General features: G+C 40.3%; 1 protein-coding gene across 2 annotated transcripts; it reads right to left on the bottom strand.

Moving 5' to 3' along the window:
• Positions 1-144: 144 nt before the first annotated feature.
• On the bottom strand, positions 145-2353 carry Asciz (ASCIZ zinc finger protein). Of its 2 annotated transcripts, none has more exons than XM_076765844.1 (3): positions 1774-2353; positions 1472-1683; positions 145-1370 (listed from the first exon to the last, which is right to left on the bottom strand). In XM_076765844.1, exons 1-3 carry the CDS (start codon positions 2053-2055, stop codon positions 209-211), a joined length of 1656 nt encoding a protein of 551 aa, XP_076621959.1. In that variant the 5' UTR covers positions 2056-2353; the 3' UTR covers positions 145-208. The 2 variants fall into 2 exon arrangements, with proteins under 2 accessions (XP_076621959.1, XP_076621958.1); XM_076765843.1 differs by having other exon boundaries at positions 145-1373; positions 1774-2350.
• Between the last annotated feature and the right edge of the window lie 21628 nt (positions 2354-23981).

The following is a 23981-nucleotide window of genomic DNA, read 5'->3' as shown; positions in this document are numbered from 1 at the left end:
TATTTAATTAAAAAATTTGCACGTACACAGGAATGTACATCGTTAGTTTGTAAAACGTATATGAAATACCAAAGTACTAGATAGCATAAAAAAAGTAATCAATCTATAATAGAAACTAAATTATTTCGAGTTTATACTTGAAATATGCTTTTGTAAATATTGATGATTATATCGCTATACATATAGCGCATAAAAATGAAATACTTGATTATTGAAGACCTTCGAAGATACTAAGTAAGTCTGTTTGTGTTTCAGTGTGACTAGTTTGAGTACTTAGCCAGGAACGACATACACCTATCGAAATGTTGCATCCAGTTTCGCATATTAAGGATTTCGTTTGCGTTTCGGTAGAAACGGTAGTGTCCTCGAGTTCGGTCCATGCTGTTTGTGTTTGAATATTAGATAATCCTAAGTCGGACGGTATTATATCGTTACAAGTTTGCGTGCACGTATTACTATATAATAGTTGTTCCATGTTATCAAGATTGTTAGTAGTTTGCGTTTCAATATTAGAACTCAAAGCAAATGATCTTGTTAAAGTATCAGAATCGAAAAATGATTGAGAATAAGCTTGCTCCGTCTGAGTCTCTATACTGCTAAATTTATCATCGAAAGTTTTATCCGTAAGCATAGGATCTGATCTTGATATACTATTCGATGGCACAAAGGAATATCCTCCAACAGTTGTTGCCGTTTCTTCAACATAAGGTAAAGTCATGAGAGCGACTGTACTTTTTGGAACACATTGTATCAATGGATTCGTACTATGATCATAAAATGTTTCAAATTCTGTTTGAGTAACATTATCATTTAGAGCTTCGAACATATCTTTTTCAGGTATCGTTTGAGTGCCCGACGTACTCTTTTCTTCCCAAAAATCTTGTAAACCAACATCGTGACTAAGCGGTAATGGACTATTAGGGAATAAATTTGAGGATGTGAAATTGCTAAGATTCAAGTCCTCTTTCAGTAATGTGTAATCAGAATTTTGCGATACACAATTTTTTCTAGGTTTTCGAATCTTGTGTGAACTTTTTATTGCATGGAAAGCATCCGTAGTCTGTGTTTCCATGGACATAACATTTTGTTTAATTCTTTGAGGAATATTTGTCTGTGTCTGTTTTGATATTCCACGTTTTCCATTGTAATAACAACCATTATTAATATGTTTTAATTGACCCGATATTCTCTTGTTTCTCTTATTTTCGTCTGTTTGCACACCAATATCCGAAGTAATTTTTTGCTCATTGCTACCACTACAATTAGATATTTTACTTTCGCTTTGATTCGTCGGCAGTATTGCAATCAGTTTATTTGTTTCTGCGTGGCTAGATGGTAAAATCAATTGCAATGCTTTAGAATTCGTGCGTCTGCTGAAATATTAAAATAAGAATAAAAATTAATGGTATTACGTCGAAACGATTAACAATTACATTTAAGTATTTATTTTAGTTTTTTATAATTGGCTTACCTCAAAGAACTTTTGTATTTGTCATTTATGGTGTGCAAGGACCGTTTTGCATGCGTAAGCAAAGCTTCGTAAGAAGAGTAAATCTTTAAACAAGAACATGTAAACTCAATTCCACATACTCTAGCGTGACCTTCTTTAGCTGCTTCGGTAGAGAAACTTTTTTCACAACGACTACACGCATAAGTTTTTTTTGCGTGTACTTTAAGATAGTGCTAAATATATGTATTTGAAAGATTCGAACATTAAATATGACTTTATAATTAACAAATAATCTTGTATAGCTTTATGAAAGAAACACTAACCTGCTTAAGATACTTCATACTACTAAAATGTCTTTCAGCTTTTGGCGCGTAAATGCAAGACTTGACGGGACAGTGGAACTCTACATTTTCTTTTATTGCTTTGTCTAAATTTTTACGCTGATGTACTTTTAGATCGTGTAAACGATATCGCGGCTCGTTCTGAAATATGAGTCCACATTTGTCGCATTTGACATTATTCGTAATCACGCCAAGTTCCTCTGCCGATGGACAAATACTTTTTACACATTTCAAAACATTTTTTGCCGGTTTTCTTGGTTCCATTAAAGGTTACTTTAGGACAGCACGAATTACCACCGCTCGCTGACACTTATTCAACTCGGGTGACTAGTCGGCTGATCGGCTCAGTCGGCAGGTTCGATCGATCTACACACATGTTGATTAACTATTGTATGCACATGCACTGTTTTATTTGCAATTCGAAGCAACGCTACAGCATTTCATCGGCTCGTTGACGGGTTTTAATTTAATATTATCAAGACTTTATTGGTAAGTGCATACGCAATCAATAAATCATTCATACAAGTATAAGCGAAAGAGAATGTAAGAACATTAGGTGACTTGATATAACGATCAATAAATTATTTTTCTTCAACATAAATAAACTAATAGAATCATAGAATCATTGTTTTCCTAGTAAAGCGAAAACCAGCTTCATAATATACAGGGTGTTCGGCCAGGCTTGAGAAAAATTTTAACGGTAGATTCTAGAGGCAAAAATAAGACGAAAATCAAGAATAGCAATTTGTTGATCGAGGCTTCGTTAAAAACGTTATAAACGTTCAAAGTTTCGCCTGTGGAATGGCAATCCGCGAACAGCTGCGTACGCACGGAAGGTTACGGCAGGCCTGTGCTAGTGAAAAAGGAATTAACTACATAGTTTTAATTTATTTATTAATATAACAATAGAGTAATAGGTAATAGGTAATAGGTAATTTATATCACTTATAAATGCTTCATAATTAACGTCAAAGGTCCAAACTTGTCTAGAAACAGTCCTGAAAGCACAGTGGTGAAAGCACAGACGAGGTATACGAGTAGACCTTTCACCTTATGGACTGAAAGTGGCCCAATCTGTCTGCCATACCGACCTGAAAATTCAGAGGTGATTTTAGCGGCCTCTTCTCATGGATGGTGGTCAGTTGAGAAACTCACTGAATTAGTGTGATAGGCAAACAGGCTAGTGTGTGTAAATGCATATGAATTGAGAAGTACGAATTATTCGCGATTCTTTGATTAGTTAAAGTTGTAAGTAATTTGCATGTAATTAACCAAGTGAATAATGTTAACAAATTCAAGAATCCTGTCATCTGCTATTACAAATCGACAAAAGTGTGAGTTATATTTAATTTGTACGTTATATGTATCGCCATCCATCGATATGATTCTAAAGTCAAGGTATTATACGTTGTTCTGGTAAGTAACCGAGAAATTTTGTCCTTTTTCCTACCAAGTTGTGAATTCTATCCTCGTCCTTCGTTCATTTGTTTGTATTCGTGGTTTCTATCCGAGGCATTCCTCGGATTTGTAATACAAGCTTCGCGAGACATCGGCCCTTCCCCCCACCCCGCCCCCGAAATCGCGAGCGTTACCGAGGTGTCGCCATTTGTACTTTGACGATTAACGTAGGAAGACGTCTCAAGATGTACCGGCGTTTCGCGATCGAGGTGCGTAATTCTAACCTATTCATATTTCGTCATTATTACAACTCGCGTTTTAATTACGATCTCTTGTTATACGGTTTCCATTTATTACTTAATTACAATAAACGTTTATGTACTTTAATGGATCTTTATTTCGTTTCTGTTACAGTCTCTTATTGGAATTCGAAATGAAGAAATTCCCTTTCGAAATACAAGATGTGTCGGTGTATCGCGACCAACGAAGTACGTATTTCTAACCTTTTGATATATTGCCTCATTATTATCAATTATTGTTTAATTATGATTTAATTTGTATTTTAGTTCTGTTGCAGTCTCTGAATGAAATTCGACACCATGGAAACTTTTATTGGCGCGTAAACGACACCATAACAGATGGCAGGCAAATCGACAAATTTTGGAGGGAATATTGGTAACGTTTAAACAATTATAACAAAAATTAACACACGTGTGCTTGTTGTATTTCTTCTCTCCTGTCTCTTTCTTTCCAGGAAATTTGGTTGGCCGCGCGCAATGCGGCCGGTAGATTCAGTGTTTGTGCGTAGCAACAAGTTTGTTTCTCGGGGCGAAGTGACCCTGAGCCATTTAGGTCTGAGTTAGGTTACGCGATAATAGCATCAGTGTTTCTTACGCAGTTTTTAAATTACTTTCAGAGCATCGTGGCTCTCCTTGTTTCCTGAATCGCGAAAATAGAATACTTTGCTCGGCGATTTCAATCTTCGGTCGCGGTACTCTAACTTCATACTATTAATTATTTTTTCAATTTGAAATTTAAACTTCTCGTTACCGGAATTAGAGTCACTGCATCACCGAAGAGGACTATTGGGCGATGCTTGACGAGCAAACAGTGTAAGTATAAATTTATACTTTGAAATTTTTAATTAAAAATCTCTACAGTATTAACAATAGATTCAAATTGTTTTTTTACAGTTTTCTTACAGTCTCTGGACCTCATTCTGGAAACCAGCAGCAGTACCCGGGGGGTATCGGGCGGTGGACCACGAGCGAACAACGTAAGTGTAAATTTATACTTTGATATTTGTTAACTAAAAATCTGTAATTCTAACAATAAATTGTAATTTTCTTGCATTTTTCTTACAGTATCGGGACCTGATCCTGAACCCAACCAACAGGGCCATGCTGACTGATGGAGGACTTGGATGATTTCCAGTCATCATTAGTGAGTCGCATGTTATTTGTGTTCCTCTGGTCCCCAACCATGTTGTAGGATGAAAGATCCGAATCAACACGGGTGACCAGTTGTATACTTGCTATTTTTCACGAGTTAAGCGACTACGGGTATGAAAAATACCCGTGAGTAGTAACTGTTATATTTTTTAGAGCAGGTTTTAGGGTCTTCTTGCACTCGCGTTTCTTAATGCCACAAATAAATATTACACATTACGATTATTATAAAATTTTTACAAATACATATAATACAATTTTTATAAAATATATGAAATATTTTTATTAACTTTGTATGAATTGTATGATCGAATAGAAAATGAATTAATATAATGTGAGAAACATTATATTTATCACATGATCGAGTAGAATATGAACGATAATATGACATTGTACAATAATATTTACAAGATTAATATAAATTATTAAATATCGATCGTTTATTTAATTAACACATCGTATGATGTATTTAACGTGCAAGAAGGCATTTCGCGACAGGTCGATTTTCGAGTCAAAGTAACATGCATTTTATACTAGTTTGATCTTTTAAAATATTTACTTTGACGACAGAATCGACCAAGGATAATTGAATAACAATTTAATGAATTCATTTCAATTTTTCAAGTAAATTATTTTATCATGAAATCTTAATTAAAGTCTTTCATTTTAAGTAATTAAATTTCAATCGTAACAGTTTTGTTTGAATAATAGTATTTTTCAATATTAACGTATTTTATTATTGATATATTATATATAACAAGTTGAGTCATTTAAACTAAAAATTAAATACGAAATACCGTTAGGTATTAACCAGTTTTTCTAGTTAGGATTTTCAGACTAATTTTTCCGTGTTCGTTGCCCAAGTTGATGCACATGCCCAGGTGCTATTTGCACGAGCGAAGGCAACGGGGCACGATGACTTTATTTATAACAATTTAACGATATATCAACGACTGACATTGATTAGTGAATCGTGCGCGACGTACTGTCCACATGTGTGTGTGTGGTTAGGTTGTGGAAGTGCGTCGTTTCAGATATTTTTATACATATTTGTCATTTACATACAGAATTTTATAACATTAGATTTTTATCAGTAATAATATCAAATTTCAATTTACCATTTATTTGAAAATTGTTGACCTTAATGGATTTAAATCTTAATATTTTTCAATCTTCTATAATGATACATCCATACAATATATTTTATTAAATACTATATTCCATATATTAAAACATTCTAAATATTTCACAAATATTTATGCATGTAATAAAAATACGCAATGGACACTAGCCTCTGTCAGACGATTTCAGAAACTGGTATGTACATTTAGAGTATGAATGGAGTGTTATGTCCGGGTGTCGGAGGAACCCCGGGGAGTCCTCTCTAGTGTAGGCTTTTGCGCCCGGACATTCAGAATGAGAACCGTGGAGTGTATGTTTGAGAGACTGAGTTTTACAATTTTTTAAATATAGGGTTAGGTAGGTAGGTAACTTTATGGTATGTGTGCTAGATTTAGGTAGGTATGGTCAGGGCAGGACTGTCCACATTAGTAATTCGGGTAGGCGCGTTTCTCGCGTGGCAGTTCCGTTCCTGTAGTTACGATTTCGAGGGTAGAAATGTTGCTGATTCAAACGGTGTCTATGCTGTTTCTTTCGGCTTTAGTTTCGACTCCTCGAATCGCGCGACTCTTAAAGTCGCTCTCTCGCGGTCGCGGTCGCGATTAGGTCCCTTACGAAACGCTCGTCCCCCTCGAGATTCATCACGTATGCTCTTACAACAATTCGTATATTGTTGGAAGACTACGTATTGCAGAAAATCTCGAGCCAAGTCTTCAGTAAGTTTCAGGCTTCGGCAGGACCGCCGAAGAAAGAAAAGGCTCTCAATGAGCTGAAGAGGCCCTGACAAACTGTCTCAAGAGTGGGCTGCAACAAATGGCTCTTCATCTTCATCTTCGGATGAGGATGGAAAGTCATTCCAGTTACTACTATGTCACTTGACTCGTCTGTAGTTGTAGTTGGTTTATTTTCCTGGCTGGCTCACATTGCACCATACATGCCAGCCATCAGGGCAACTCGCGGTTTTAATATCCATAGAGTTGCGAATGTGCAATAATCGCGTTTGCTCGTAGAGTTGCGACCAAAAATTTATCGCGTTGATGTGTTAGTGTTGCTTATAAACACGATTCGCGATTATTTTTAATGCAAACTTAGGAACCGGACGTTTGCTTTAAAAATAGCGTTGCGAATTCCATACGCGATTGCTTTTATTCTTATTTAAGAATAGTGTTGCGAATTAACCGATCGGTTTGCTCTTAGCGTTGCGAATTACTATTTTTCGCGTTTACTTTTCAGGGTAGTGTTGCGAATAATTACCATTTGCGGTTGCTTTTATTGTTAGAAATCGCGTTTGGAATTTTTCTATTATAAATTAGCGTTGCGATCTTTACTTGTCGCGTATTTTATTAATTAGAGTTGCGATCCAATGCCCAAAAGCTGGCCAAAACGCTGCCCACTACGCAAGCTGGGACGAGTGGACGATTATTTACAATTTCATTTATTGTCTGAGTTTCTGTTTCAGGGAAACATCGTGGGATTAACCAAGACACCAAGAAGAAAATATCTTTTCATATTTCTTTGTTTCGTATGAGTTGTATTTATTGGATATGAGTTTCTGTTTTAGAAAAACATCGTGGGATTGACGAAGACACCAAGAAGAAAATATTTCCTCGTATTTCTTCGTTTCTAGAAATTGCGTTAGAATGTAAGTAGAAATGTATGTAGAAATGTAGATTATAAGATAAAGAAGTGTTCCCCGGCGTTCTATTAAATATTACCGAAGCGTGTGTGCACATTTAAGTATGAATGATTACTATTAAGGTACATATTGGTATTCTAATATGCAAGGTCCGTATGTGCAGTTGTACATTCCAATTTCGTTTCCAGAAAACATGTGGTGGACTATCTCACATGTATTTACATTTTGTTAGGTTTTTCATCTCTTGATTGAGTAGTTCTTTTAAGAACTCACTCATTTCTAACTTTCCTGTAGCTTCTTTCTTAGATAGGTATTCGAATTGGTGGGCCTCCTTACGCAGCAACCTCCGCACGGTGAGACCTGGGGATTATTATTTACTATGCAATTAATATTATTATTAATTACATAGCAAATGATATGAGCTAATGGCTGCGTTCTTCTTATAAAATCTCTGTAATTTCAATTTCTGTCTCACTTGCACTTGCGTTTATTTCTAAATCTGTTGGTAACATTGCGAATGACAGAAAAATGATAATGGGGATTCGAGACCCCATAAAAATGGGCCGAAAAAATACATTGAATGACAGATCTACTCGCATACCTCGTCTGTGACAATACTCTAGAATCTTTGATGAATCAATGAGAATCAAAACTAATCTAGTGAGGAAACTCTATATTTATGATGACTTATGCAAGGCGGATCGCAGCCAATTTGCTAATATTATTTAGTTTTTAATTAATAATTGCATTACCCAGCCAAGAGTGATACGATTAACACCCGACAACCACCCTCCAACGATCGTTGGTCGAAGGAGATCTGCCTAACATAATGGTTAACCAAACACCTGCCTAACTATAAATCTAAATTCGTTTATTGTATCAAGAAACAATTGGAAATTCGCAGCCATTAGCTCGGCGTTACCCACGATAGAAAAGCTTTTTTATCGTGGGTAACACCGATTACCAGGTCTCACCACGTGGAGGTTGCTGCGAGTGGAGACCCGAAGGGAGATAGATGGAATCCAAGTTCCATCGATCTCCCTTTTACATCCTTAGAAGCTAAATTACTAAACTAGAGAGATAGAAGGAAGCAATGTTCCTTCGATCTTCTAGTTTAGTCGTGCCAAGTAATTATTTCGTTTGAAAAGGGATGAAGGTAAATCGAGGGAGACGCGACGCGACGCGATACGACGCGATGCACCATGCAATGGTGCAAGGAACGAAATACGCGACACCCGAACCGAGTAACTGGTCAAAAGGGTCAGCTCCGTTGCCTCTTGGCAAGTCCGATCGAAGGGGAAGGGAATCGACGCACCCGACACAGAGGTTCCCCATTTCTCCCACGCATCCTGTTGGGAGCCAACTGGACCCAACTCGGGATGTCTGACAAAGAGAGGGAGCGTGTGTCGGGGCTACCGCAGACAGGAACAGTCCCTGATCCCCTCTGCGGCCGAAATACTCTTTCCCTTGGATCGTCTCGCCAGAGGACGGCAACTGACCCTTCGGACGAGCTAAACGGCCGATCACTTGCTTTCTACATCGAAGCAGTGGTGATCGGAACGAGAAACGAGGAAACGGGTGAACGAGAGAAGCTAGTTGGTAAATAATTACTTGGCATATACGCAGACGCATACATGGGAGTAAATGTACCAAGCAATTATTTTGTTTAAAAAGGGGTGAAGCTAAATTATGGGAGACGCGACGCGACGCGACGCGATGCTGTACCGTACAGCAGATCTTCGGATGGAATCATGTTTCAAGAAACGAAAGATCGAGAGAACGAGAAGCTAAGTTAATAACTGCTTGGTATCGCGGCCTTAAAACTAAATTTATCCTAAGGGCCTTAGAGATAAAAATCCCTCGATGTCCTTGCGTTGTCGTCCCACGATGTCCAACGATGCTCTGTAAGTAAGCTGAAACAAACTAAAGCAGGCGGCATTTATGATTAGTTAAATATAATAAATTGGGGAACACGAAGCCCTGAAATAAAATAAATTGATCGATCGATGTCCTTGCGTTGTCGTCCCACGATGTCCAACGATGGCCTGTAAGTAAGCTGAAACTAAAAAAGTTTGCATTTGCGATTAGTTAACACAACATATACAGAATAGAATAGAGGAAGAAACACATTCGCAAACAAGGAGCCAGAAGTAACATATATGTAAGAAGACCAGACAAATGAAAGCGAGGCAAACCGATAGATTCAAGCCCAGCAGACATTTGAATGTCGAAAAAGAAGTAAGAAATTGGAGATTGAGATTTCACTCGCCACTGTGTCGATAGTGGTCAGTGAAACAGATTTTACATCGGACAAATGAAACAAGGAACCAGTAGTAAAATATGGAACTGGACCAGACAAGTAAAAACAAGATGTAACCCCACATTCAAGCCCAACAGACGCTTGAAGGTCGAAAAAGAAATTAGACAGGGGAGATTCAGAACTCACTCTCTACTGGTCACTACTGGTCACTAATGGTCAGTATTGGTCACTGGAGTTGTCCAGTGCTCGACCAGTGGTCAGTAGTGGTGAGTAAAGGTGGAGCGCTGACCCACGAAGATCCGTCACGTCCGCCAGCCTAGAAAAGAAAGAGCGAGAGAGAGAAAGTTCGTCACCGGCAGTGCAACTTAGCCTCAGGCAGAAGAGTCGAAGGGGTGGGGAAGACCGTCCTTGGCGAGTTCACCAATCAATTAACGGTTAACCGTGCCTTTGACCGAAAAATTAATATTCTACGCAAAATGATATTAAAAACGATTATTTATACAACCCACGCTATCGAGCATTATTTCAACTATTGCCTGATGTTAATTAATAATTATTGCAAACAATAGGTATGAAAATATGGACAAATTCGCGGAGACTGAAAGTTTCTTTGAATTTCTGTCGAGAACCAAGGTCGTACATCACGTATTCATTTCTTATCAGTAAATTATACAGGATTCTAACAACGATACGTAAACTACGTCACTAAAATCGTAAAACAATATGTTGCAACACCCAACAAAACATGCATTAATACACACGAAGAGAAGTTGTGTATTTTGGATCGTAAATTTGGAAAATATTCAAGCATCGAGGGGTTTAATCTCGAAACATGCGAGAACAACATTCGTGTCGGCCAATTGAAACGTTTTAAAGATATTAAAATGATTATAAATATTATATTGAAAAATTTGAGATCGTTCTGGAAAAATTATTTTCGTTTACGGGGGTCGATTAGAATCGTTTTTGGTAATAGACATATCCTTGAAATTCTATGTATTTTCGAGAAAAACGAGGTACATCCTACCATATTTTAATAATCTTGAAATCTTTAAGTAATCTTAATCGATTGATGTCCAATGATGGACCGTACAGCTTTCATGCCGTTAAAAAATAATAAAATTTCTGTAATTCCATTTTCTGTCTCACTTCTTCTCGTGTTCATTTCTAAATCTGTTGGTAACGTTGCGAGTGACACGGAAATGATAATGGGGCTTTAGAGTCCCATAAAAATGGGCCGAAAAAATACATTAGGCGATAGGTCTACTCGTATACCTCGTCTGTGGTAAGACCTTACACACCTTATGGACTGAGAAGTGGCTCAATCTGACTGCCATACCGACCTGAAAATTTTTAAGTGATTTTAGCGTCCTCTTCTCATGGATGGCGGTCAGTCGAGAAAGTATTCACTGAATTAGTATTGATAGGCAAACAGCTGTAGTGTTTGCGTAAATACATGTGAACCGACTATAGAGGGGATTAAAATTCATTTCTGAATCTGTTGGTAACGTTGCGAATGATACGAAAATAGTAATGGGGTTTCAAGACCCCATAAAAATGGGCCGAAAAAATACATTGGGTGAAAGATCCAAGTACTCGTATACCTTGTCTAGAATCTTTGATGAATCAATGAGAATGAAAATTAACCTTGCGAAGAAGCTCTATATTTATGATGACCTATGCAAGGCGGATCTCAGCCAAAATGCTAATATTATTTAGTTTTCAATTAATAATTGCATTATCCAGCAAAGAGCGATACGATTATTAATTAAACGGTAAATAATATTAGCCAGGTCTCACCGCGTGGAGGTTGCTGCGAATTGAGACTCGCCCTAACCGATTCCCAACCACCCTCCATTAATAAAGATCTTCTGTGACCAACGATGGACCAAAAATGGTCCAATTTTCAAACAGCCATAACTCGTACCATATCGAGTGTATTTGAGTGAAATTTCTTTGTGAAGCAGAGTTAATGGATACTTATAAATAGGTATTAAACAAGATTCTCGTAGTGCGTGGAAAAGTAAGACTCGTCGTGTAATAACGTTCCACTGTGATCGAAGGTATAAACGACATTTTACATTATTTGCGAAATTGCTCAATACAGATCGGCTATATCGGCACACCTGCTTCGAAGCAGATGTCGAGTCCCGCACGGATTTTTTATTTATTTCCGCTGCTTAATGCCGAGATTACTGCAAGGAGAATGTAGGGCGGTGAAATTTTGCTCTGGTTTTCTGAATTTCTTGATTGCAGCGCACCCGGCGCGTTCGATCTGCCAAGTCTTTACTGGGAATAGTTTCGTTAGGGTTTAGTGCACGGTACACTGTAGACCAAGGCAAATGGTGGCAACACGAGGACCACGAATACCGTTGTATTTGAATCGTGTCAAGGGTCATGGTAAAAAAAGAGATACCAAGATAGGTGTCATTTGTACTCGAAAAAAAAAGAAAAGAAGCTTCTTTTGCAGCTTCCAGTAGATGGAAAAAATCTGAAGAAAAAACAAGAGTCTATCGTCGTTTGTTCACTCTTTTCCGACGTTAAATATGCAATGTGTATAGACGCGTCCACCGATCGAATTAAGATTCAACCATAGCTGGAATGAAAATGATCACAGTAGGATGCAACGAACGATCGTGTGAAATTAAAATCTGCCATAGTTACTTTTCCAAATCGGTTCCTCTCGATCTAATTGTCAGTTTTGCGTTACGGTGTGTACGTGTCTGATAGCGCTAGTAGTTTTTAATGCTCGGGAATTCTCTGGACGGGATTCTCGAGATCTTACCGATACGGATCGGCGGAAATATTCTCGCCGCGGCGGTAAAAAGTTTTCCGGGGCGGCGTAGAGACGCTGAAACAAAATAAATACATAGAAACATACTCTTTCTGTATCACTGGAGGCGCGCCATTTAGAGTAATTTCTGTCATTACTTTTCCTTTCTAATTTCATCGGGCGACGCAAGTACGCGAGCAAACAACGCGGGAAAAACGGCTCGATCTCAGCTTTTGGCCGATCAATCGACTGCTGCAATTTGTTCAAATTAATTATCAAAGTGTACGTAATCGCTGTTAGTGGCAATAGCTTCGAAGCGTTATCCAGGTCGATTATCACCTGCACAGCCATAACGGCGATTTTCTTCCAACGAATAGATCCGCGGAAAGGAAGGAGTACGGTTCGAACGCGTCGAGAAAAGAAGACATTCTAACGAACGTTACAACTTGCGAACGTTTACGAAGCAACGCGCCGAGTAACCTGCTTCAGCCAATACTCGGTGACCATGTTAGGAGAAACGTTGACCCAGTCGTTGACGATCGTTTAAGGGGATCTTCTCCTATCGAACGCTCGAAACAGCCATTTTTTCGGTAAATATACATATATGTATATATGGTGCATGTTGCTTTATTTTTCATCTACATACGAGAGTACATTGTACACGAAACATGGTAACTTGTTGTTTAAAAGTAAATTCGGATATATGTAGATTATAATTAAAAAATTTGAAAGATTTACGAGTACCGGCTGTTTTTCGAGTCGTTACGCTAGAGTCTCTCTTAATGGAGAATGTCCGACAAATTTAAATAACGATCGGTAACTGTAATCGCCCTGTAACTTCCGTGTTACGTTCGCCCAATTATTCGAATACGATATCGAATTGCCTCGTGAATGAATATAGACCTCTGTGAATGGTTGTCCGCTTTCGTCTGTCTAACGAATACACGTTAACGGCATACATATGCATGCGAGATGCATATCTAAATACGCGTGCGCCTATATATTAGCATTGAAAATGTGCTCTCGGTATTTCACCGGCCCGCACGGCACGGCACGGCACGGCACTCTTACAATTACCGATTATAATTGATCGTGGAAACATAATAACGGTTTATTCATTAACGGGAATTTTTAATCAATAGAAGGTAACACCCTTCGCGAGATGTGTTTGTTTGTTTAATGGGGGTTTGTACACTTTGCACATAGCAATGGTAATTAATGCTAATTACGAGTTGTTTCAATATCGGTGAGATGAGGGATATCTATCATAGGAAGGCTGTCGAGTCGCGCGTATTTCCTTGTCTGCCTACGACTGCTGGAAAAGGAAACGTCGGAAAATAGAAACTTGTTCTTTGTCTAGAGCCTAGCGTGCAAACACATATGTACATATACTGTGGATAAAATTGCGGTTGTAGATTTATCGATAACGCGTTTCTATCACGAGTAGTGAAAAGTCTGCTCTGCGATCTAGATTCGTTTAAAAAATATACGACGATATCGAACGGGTCCCTGATTATTTCCGATAGTGGCCCTATTAATAATCAGACTGTATCGCTACACCCACTATGATATACATATACATATATGTATAACGTTTGACAGGCAATTTTACTTGTAAATTTCATAAACTAATTTCGAGAGAGTCTAGGAGATCCTCGGCGACCTCGCAACGCTAAATGTTACGAGATTCTCATCGCGAAAACTGAAACACGCATACAGATGTCTTTCTCGCTGGACGTGGAAACAACAGAGAGAACGGACGAGCGTAAAATGAAATTCGAAATGCTTCTGGCATTGGTGGTTGGTTCCGTAATAGGAGAAGTTGACGCGCGCGAAACGTTGCGATAGCTGGATTGCGGTGCGTCCATGTAACTTTTCTCTTCGTGTCACCCTAGGGCGTCTGATGATACGTTGTAAACTGCAATCGACCTCGTGAACTTAAGCGTTACGCTCGTACACACGGGAGTTTATTGCTCATGCCGACAGCATCGCAACCCGGTTGGATATTAATTGGAACCGGTTGTACCGCGTTGCAAACGTGCTCCAACACCGACCGGAGAATTAGAGCAAGGATTTTGAAGGAACTTACGAATACACGTTCTAATCGCTACGAACATCGATTCCTGGATAACTTATTCTAATATTAAAAGCCCAGCGTACATAACGTACATAACGCGCAGAGTTGAGCGTTATCGGATAATTAACGTTCCAAATAACTTGTACGCTGGTTGACTTGCTATCAGAGACAGCTATCATTACGCGAACCCCCGAAAATCCCTCTACATAAAATATGTATATTAACATAAATAGCAATACGCACCATTTGCTCGATAGAGATTTCTCGTCGAGCATAACGCGGCATCGATGACTAGGCGAACCAACCGAAAGAAATGCAACGTGCGTAGAAAATAGAGAGGAATGTAGGCTGATCCACGAGGTGAAAAGTATCACGGGCGGGTGTACGATCGTTAAAACACTGTCTGCTTCGTTTTATCTGCATATCCTAGGTACGTGTTGGGAATAACGCAACGATAATGATATACATACATCCTTTGAGTTACATCCACGTAAAATCTCGGTGAGATTTGTTGCTAGCGACTAATAACTGGATCCCCGGTAAAATTACGTTCCGGAAACTTTGTTGCTTCCAGCACTAGCTACATATTAACTTTGCCTGAAAATCATACCCCTTTCGAACACTCTCTCTTTAGAAAAGCAGCTGTTCTGTTTCCTTCCGTAGAGCTTGTAATCTCTTACGCCTGGAAGGCAAACCGTTCAATAACACGCGCTTATGTCATTTGTTTCGTACGAGGGTTAGCATTGTTAGCAGGAACTCTGGAAGCAAATATGAAATAATTCCGAGTTTTGCGTCGAGAGCGATTCATCAAAATTTTTAGATCCGACCAGGGAAGCAAGATACAGAACAGTGGGTAAGCATTAGAAAGCGAAGGAAATATGTAATGCGTGCGTTTTCTTTGCCAGAAACGCCCGCGGCGCCCGTCTTAACCGTAAACGACTTTATGATGTTACATCGTCGATATACTCCACCGCGGCTGCCCTTCTAATAATTTCCAATAATTATCGTCCGCGATTGTTTGTCGTTCGAAATTGCAACAACTTAATATTTTCTAGTTAAATTTAAACTCGAGACGCGATAAAAGCTACAGGGTTCCCAGAACTTCTTGGACACTTGTATCGTACGATCCATCGTACTGATCCATTTATCTCTGGATCTTTATCCTCGAGCTGGTGTCGCCCCGAGTAGGTACGGAATTCCCGCGTCTCCGAACGCTGAGATCATCCTCTAAGACGGTGAACCGTAATCTACATTTAGGATGGTGTGTTCGGGCAACTTAATTAACGGCGCAATTTACAGGGTGTTACGTTTTCAGTTGGTCTCCCCTTTGGTCCCCTTTGGTCCCCTTTGGTCCCCTTTGGTCCCCTTTGGTACCCTTTCCCATGATCTTTCTCCAAGGCCGACCGAGCGTTCAATAAAACACGGATCTTAATAGCGCGGAACAATTAACTCGGACGAGCGTGTGCTCTAGGAAGCTGGACAGCAGCCTTTTACGATCCTCTAGGAACGTCGCATTTATCAAGCGGCTCTATTATGCCTTGAATCTGCACGTTAAGCGGCGAGCTGCCCTGCCGTGCTTGCGTTTAATTAGCCGCCGGATGAAACATTGTGCTTCTCTGCTTCTTATCAGAATCGCGCGCAAGGTGAAACAAAAATTCCATTGTTTCGTTACACAGTCCGTTCACTTGGAGACTTTTTATTTATTCGGGGCAACGAGTAATACGTTAACGTAAATTACGTAAAAGATTAAGGGAAGGAACGAACTCTGCGATGAGATATTAAAAATCATTTTCATCTTGTTATCCTGTAGGATATCTGGGCCGCGCGCGATTTTATTTCGCGTCGCGTGTGTATTCGTAACATGCGCGATAAATATAAATTAACGGTATTTAATTAATTTATGGACGCGATTAGGCGCCGCTCTGCGCCAATATAAGAAAATTAGTTTAAACGTTTGCTTGGCATTAGTTGCCTGTATCCTGTCGATGTTGATAAAAAATTTATTAGAAATCTCGACGCGACGGTAAATACATATGTATACATATATGTACACGATACAAACGATCGATAAAGCTTAAACTAGATTCTATCGAGGAACATTCGTCTAATCGATCAAGACAGCTTCGCGCTATTCTATTGCCATTTTCAACACTAATGTTCCTTTAAAAAGTTATCAACGTGATTATAGAGTCGAGGAGGAAGGTTGTATCTATTCACAGTCAGCCATAATTATTTCTGACATTGACGCTTGCACAAATATTCACTAGTAATAAGAAAATATATTTTCGAAAACAAGATGGATGTCCATTGCAGCGTTCTGAAAGTACACCGATCGACTTTCATCGAAAGGAGCTCTTTATAGTAAGCGGTTCAAAGGTACCGTCACATTTCTATCCAACGTCGAAATAAATCAACACGGTATAGAATTATCCGGCATAGCTTACCACGTTGCCGATTATTTTTACGAGCATCTCGACTAAAATATGCGACCAATTTCGTCGAGAACCGCGACGTGCGTATCATTAAATGCTTGTTAATACCGAATGAAAGAAACGACTTCTTTATCTTCTTTATCGCGTGCCCGTAAACAGAAAGGGCTAATTGATTGATAACGATCTAGCGGCGAATCGATCGTTTTACGAGCCAGCCGATTTCGGTCACCGTTCTCCACACTATTTCGGTAATTATAAATTTTCTCTAGTTTGTACAGCGATCGTCTTTGTTTCTTTTTTCTCTGAAAAGAAAGGAAACAGAGGCAGGAGAGTTTAAATGACAGTCATCGGACTAAAATCTGAATTTAACTCGTCCCGAAAGTATCCGAAGACGACCGTCCGGCTATTTACGACGCGGCAAACGATAACCGAACCAACGCGACGCGACGATTTGAATTGTCCGAGCCTTAAATTCGGTATTCAGAGTCTTCCCGGTCGTAAAGAAGCGAATTGTAAATTCTCGAATCAATCGTGAACCTGATTCGTGTCGTTGTCCTTAACGGTAGGTAGGTGTCGTGGACGAGACGTCGAACAAAATCAAACAGTTTGAATAATCGGGAGAGATTGGAAATGCAAATGTTTAAATTTACACGAAATGCACGCGTCGAGACAAGTTGTCGATCGCCGCGAAGATTCTCGAGGGTGCGCTCGCAAAGAGGAGAAGTAGCAAGTCCATCCTTTCTTCGCGCGCGAAATAACCGTCGGTACGAAATGTCAAGGTGTTCACCGAGTGAAAGGACACATCAGTATTTGTGCTTCTTTTTCGTCAGCGTTCTTCGTACCGTGGTGGAATAATTAATAAATTATTTTCACCGTCAGCCGCCGGTTTCGACAAGACGAATTGATTTGAGCGTGCCCTTTTCAAGGGACAGATAAAACTGCACCATGTTCGCGGATCGCCGAGTCCCCCGCCCTTTCTCATCGGTTGAGGAGTCTCTTTATAAATATAAACGTAATCGAAACGCGTGATTTAACCGAGCGGTAATAACGGCTCGAGCCGCGAAGCTACGCAAAGTTACGAGGTATAAACGCGACCGAGGAGACATTTTCGTTTATGGCCCGACGATTTCAGTGCAGTGAAAGTCCCGCCGCGCCACACCGGCGTAAATTACCCGAACATTTTACCGTCTCAATCGCATCAAGGTGGTAGAAAAGCAACACTCGAATCGCGAGTACAGTGGACGCGACGATTTCTACGAGGGGGCTCCAAAAAACGTCGTTTTTTTAATAAATAAAGGGGTAAACGAGGCAACCATTGGTGTATGGAATCTGAAATCGTAGCATCAAAGTCTACTTTTTACTTTACTTTAATTTATTCCTCTCGAATAAACAGACCTCATACCAGTAATACTCCAAGCCGGAACGTACACAATTTTAACTCCCTCCTGGTCATTATGTATATCTACGTTTCACAGATTCCTACGCTTCTTTAAAACATGCAGCTCCAAGTTTAATTTATCCTATTTCCCATAATAGTACAGTTTCGTCTTCTCGTTGCGGGTACGACGTAACAGCATCCTAATCGTTCATCTCGTGTTTAACACGTTCTTTGCGGAGGAAGTAGGTAGATTTATGTGTTTGCGTCCGGGCCGACTGGCCGGCTGGCCGGCTGCCCGGCCGTAGGTGGAAGTAGATTTACTTTGCTTACCGAGCGTTTACCGCTACCATTTTCTCCAACGTTGAGCATCCATTTACTTTGTGGGAATTGTTAAAAAATAATAGTGCTCGTGCCGTGCAGAAAGTTTAGAAATTGCGAACAAACAGGTCTGTTTCGTATCGTAATCTGAAAAGCTGTAATTTAAACGTTTATAAATCATAAATCAATCGACTGTAATTCCCTTCGAATTAACGAGAGTAGCGTACACACAATGATTGACATTGTTTCAAGGCGTTCAGCACCGGTTGCCACTGACATTTATCGCCGGTGCAAAAAAATGGCAACAGAAGCGGCGCGGCGTTACGCAGACTGATTTACTCGATTGCACAACCCGTGATTAACGGGCTCTGACATTAGCTTTCTGACACGTTGTTGTCGACACACTCCCATCGTTGCTTTAAAAGAAAGTTAACGGCCGTTTAAACGGCAAATTAAACGGGACACTTATAGATTATAGTAGAGGCGTACCGCCTCGGTCATCAGTGAAACGGTCCCACCGGCCACGGTTAGGGCAAAGAGCATCTCGTTCGTTGCGGTATCGATTAGATCTCGCCTCGTTAGATATTATTTGTTCATGGAACATTATCTACGCGGCGGATCTGCGGATTTGATACATCAACCGTCCATTTTACACGGTCGCGAATATTGTCGAGTATTGCCATTTAATACGCGGAAACAAGTTTCACGACGCTTTAATTTACTTTTAGTCGCTTCAGTATTTACCAATTTTTTCTCACCTAGCCACAATTAACCGCTAAAGCGAGTGCGCAAAGAACTAGATGTATCGCAGAAACGTATAAGGGATTGCTCGTTTCTTTTTCAAATGCAATTAAAGCGTACCTTCGTCCGAACATTCCGGACGAGATTTCATGGACGGGAAGAGTGGTTCGTTTTCATCGCGAAAGATCGCGTTGGTTATATCGGTCGGTCAGCCTTGGCCCGAACGAGACGCCGTTTGTCGTCGATAATTTTATCGTGTTCGCGTAATAAATATCTTGGTACGAAGGCAGACCAAATATTATGTTAAAACCAGTTCGCCGTGGTCGGTCGAGGGAACCTGCTCGCCCCGGATTGTCCGCGAGCCAAACAGATCGTGTCTCTCGCGACCCACTGCCAGATAAAAAGAATCCAATCGATTTGCATGTCGAACACAAAGTAGCATGTACCGATTTCTAACACTTGCTTCGGTGAACCGTTATTTCCTCGTGTTTCGTTTATCGTTCCTCTCGATGCTACTCGTTAACTCGGAAGCAATTGGTTGCAATCGAGAGGCGAGGCGTGATAAGTGCCCCAAGAAATCGCTGTCTATTTCTATTAATATTAAGATACGAGCAAACGATATCTATACTCGTCGAACCGCTATTTTCACCCGATATTTAATAATTTTTCAGCAGATCATCGCGCGGCAAATCGACTTCGATATTCCGTTTCGCGTTTACGACGCGACGATTAGATAATTCATTTTTAAATGAATAATCGGTAATGTTCCGGGCGGAAGTGTGTTTGACGCAGACATCAACGCGAAACGCTTAAACATCATCGGCAGTTTCGATTAAAATCAGTCATCCTCTATGTATTTTGTACCTTTCTCGTGCATACTTGCGTATTTAATGCGCGTAAATGGCACATAATTCTTCCATATTTATCGTGCATTAACATCCACGGTCTAATTATAGCATTGACGCGCAAACCGAAGACGTTTGCAAGCATTTATTTTCGATATTAACGATTTCCTGCAGGATACGCGATCGTAAAATCTGGCTTACGATAATCGTTTTTCGCTCGAGCAGTGTGTGTGTGTGTGTGTGTGTGTGTGTGGAGAGGCGATCCGAGGCTCTTTTTGCCCAGGCCGTTATTCGTGGATTATATTCTGCTTGTCGAGCAATCTAATTTGTATCTCGACAAAGCGTACGTTTCTTTTCTTCCCAGTTCGTAACTTTGTCTCTCTTTCTCTATGCGTGTCTATTCTCCTCGAGCCGATCGCATATTTCATGGACACCTAGTTTGCACAAATTACGTTCCTTTCTCATAATAAATGAATTACTATAAATCTGAAATTTTTCTTTAACCGATCGTCCTCCTTTCCTCGCCATGACCGGCAAAATATTACTTACTACTCGTTATAAAAATATCGAAAGGTATCCTTTATTAGAAACTCTGTGCCAAGCAACGAAACGACTAATGCTGTTTACGATTAGGTAAATTAGAAACATCGATCAGAGGAGAGCGAAAAACAATTGACACGTGGATAGCCTAATCGTTTGAAAAGAACTGTCGTTGAAAACGATCCGGGGAATTAACTTGGAAATCCAGCCGATCTACGTGATCGATACGTATCTTGGGAATAACTCAATTATCGACAACAAGACTTGGATCGGTCCTTGAGGTAAATAATCCTCGTCGTTTTTTACTTGTTGTTACCCAGAGCGAGCAAAACGACGTTTAATTGATCACGAATAGGCCTCCGCTAAAGGAGAGCTAATACTCCACTTGGCTGTCGACGACATCTCGATCGAGGGTTGGTCCCGTTATTATTCTTAATAGCCCAAACGATTTAAGCGACGTTCGTTACTCGATGGAATTATAGAAAATTTGTTTCCAGAGCAACGTTGTTGTGTCGATGCATTCTCATGGTAACCAATAAACTATCAAAGGTTCAAGGGAAGGGCAAACTCCAAGGAAAGATTCGAGTCTGTTGAATTTCACAGTAAAGTTTTTCATCATTTAAACATGATAAATACAGAAAAATAGCCAAGGAGAGATCTGTACGTATGTATATTATAGATAATAATAAACTGTTAAAAAGTTGAATAGAACCAAAGAAATCGTCGGTCCATCCAGTTTTGATGTCGACATGGTTGCTCGACGTTGCTTCTTCTCTCGAGTCAAATGGCACACGCTCTGTGAGTGAATCCTATCTGGGGGCGGGGGGGCAGAACGGCGGCGCATCGCGATCTCGTTGCACCATTCCAGTGGTCGGCACGGACATTTCACCTTTAAGGATCGCGCACTGACCTCCTGAACTCGATGATCGGGGGGAAAAATCCGCCGATGGAACCCGATCGACCAGTTTCAACCGCGTTTTTCACAGGAATCGACGTTAATCGACGTTCGCTGGGAAGCGTGAGGCTAGAGAGGATCGAGACCGAGCATTTCGATCGTAACAGATGTGAAAGAAACCTCTAATCGATTACTTTAAAGAGAATCAAGCATCTTTAACTGATCTTATTACGATTAATTGCTAATTACTTTGTCGGTTGTCTCTCTGTTCTTGTACATGCTACTACGATTCCTACTTGACGCGAAACCTTGTAGAATGCTGATCCAGCAACGTGTGTATTTCAGTAGAGACCTGTAGGAAGACCAAAAATGTCGAGCAATCTTGTTTATCCACGAGTAGGTTGTGTAAAGATGGGAAAAGAGCCGATCGCGTACGCGACGAAAGTACCCTTTTTTCCCCACAAACGGTCTAGACAGGAGAGGAAATTGCAGAACAATTGTTAAGTAATTCCCCTATCGGTTACGTTTTATATAATAACTTGAAACTGTATCTCCCAGAGTCTGTCCCTTTCTCGGTTTCGAATGCGATTCAGAGACTTATCGATCCCCGTTAATTATATTATCCAACAAGGATTTTTTTTTCCCACTCGTTGGCAACAAACATTATCGTTAACCCGTTGTTATGTCATCGCAATTAAACGGAAAGATCGGTTGACGAAACGCACGCGATACGTTCGAACGTGGGAATCTGGTTTCGAATAAAACGAATCGCTAACGATTAATAAACGTTCCCGTCGAATCATTAATTACTTATAGATTCGAGACACGAATCGCGGTGAAAGGTAGTTGATTTGACAGCGTGTCTATCGTCAAATGTTATAGACATCGTACGATTCCTGGACAAAAGGATGCCGCTACGTATCGAATTTTTTCCTATTTGCCACTATTCATCCGATAAAACGTGTTGACATTTTTCGAAATTCTTCCATATACAGGGTGAACCGCGATACTTGGTCAGCTTAATTTACCCTATCGCTAATAGCTCGTGCTATCTTTTTCTTTCGCAGCGTACGCAGTGTACGTGTTATTCGTCGTTGGATAACGGATAGATAAATTCGATCGCGACACGTTGGCCTTCGGATGTCCGTGAAATATCAAATATCTTTTTTTTATACCAGGAAACCGGTGGTCACTCTTGTATGCTGAGCAAACGTTGGCCCACTAATGGAGGAACGTTTATCAAACATTTACATTCAAGGTACGCGATGCGGAGTACATTTGGCGTTCAGGCCTAACATCGAGTGTCCATTGTTTATTTAGTCGCCTTGAGATTACGACTACGTTATTAGAAAGATAGACATTTCGCTCTATTGCCTAAACTCTACGATAACTGTAAACGTGTCGTAAAATATGAACGCCTGTAAATTATACATATAGGATGCGTCCTAACAGAACCTACTTTTCTGCGATCGATCGAGGACACGGAATCGTCCGTGTTTGCTTTTTACAGCTCGTGTGACCAGCAGCTGTAAAAGAAAAGAAAATCCAATACATGAAATTTCGGACATTCCTGCCTCTCTACTTATTAATTCGATCTTGGCCCCGTTAGATTTCCGTTTCGGAGTAAATGGCTCCTTGATCCGCAGCTCCGATCTATCGCGTACCAACAGAACTTATCCCATGTCCAAACAGTCTACAAATCGAATGTCGGTAGCTGTTCGCTGTACTCAAACGTTTGACAGAGTTTTCAACAAACATAGGAGCGTACCGGTTCCTCTCCATTAACGTGCTGATTCCTCGAGCGTATACTTGCATGCCATTATTCCAAGTTTCTAAGCCCGAGCGAAGAGAACAGCTATCTCAGAAATGCCAGACGGAGCCCCGGGTGCACCGGGGACATCTAATTCCACTTTCTCACACTATGCAAGATTACACGTACGTGAGAGCTCGGACGAGTTTCGGACAGTCGACAAAGGCAAACTGACACATGCTCTCTTTTTCGTCCAAAGTAATTTCGGACCGCCTAGTGGGAGTCGAGAGAGAAAGGCTCACATTTGCCTTCTCGTAACGTACATAGAAATCATATGAAAAAGTTTAACGAAACTAACAATTTTTAGTTCTCTGCTGACCATTGCTAATACTTCCGACCGAGTATGTGTCATTTTGCCTTTGTCAAGCTCACGTACGCGTCATCAGGCATAGTGGAATGAGGTGTCCCCGGTAGACTCGGGGCTCCGTCTGGCATCTCTGAGCTATCCTCGTATGAGATACGATCTCTCGGCGCGTCAAGTGGTCCTTTGATTTGCTCGCGCCAAGAGGAAGCAACTCGT

The sequence above is a fragment of the Colletes latitarsis genome, chromosome 5 (assembly GCF_051014445.1).
Source record: "Colletes latitarsis isolate SP2378_abdomen chromosome 5, iyColLati1, whole genome shotgun sequence".
In the NCBI taxonomy this organism is placed as follows: Eukaryota; Metazoa; Arthropoda; class Insecta; order Hymenoptera; family Colletidae; genus Colletes; species Colletes latitarsis.
Note: the sequence above shows the minus strand (reverse complement) of the source record. Positions and strands in the feature narration are given on the sequence as shown.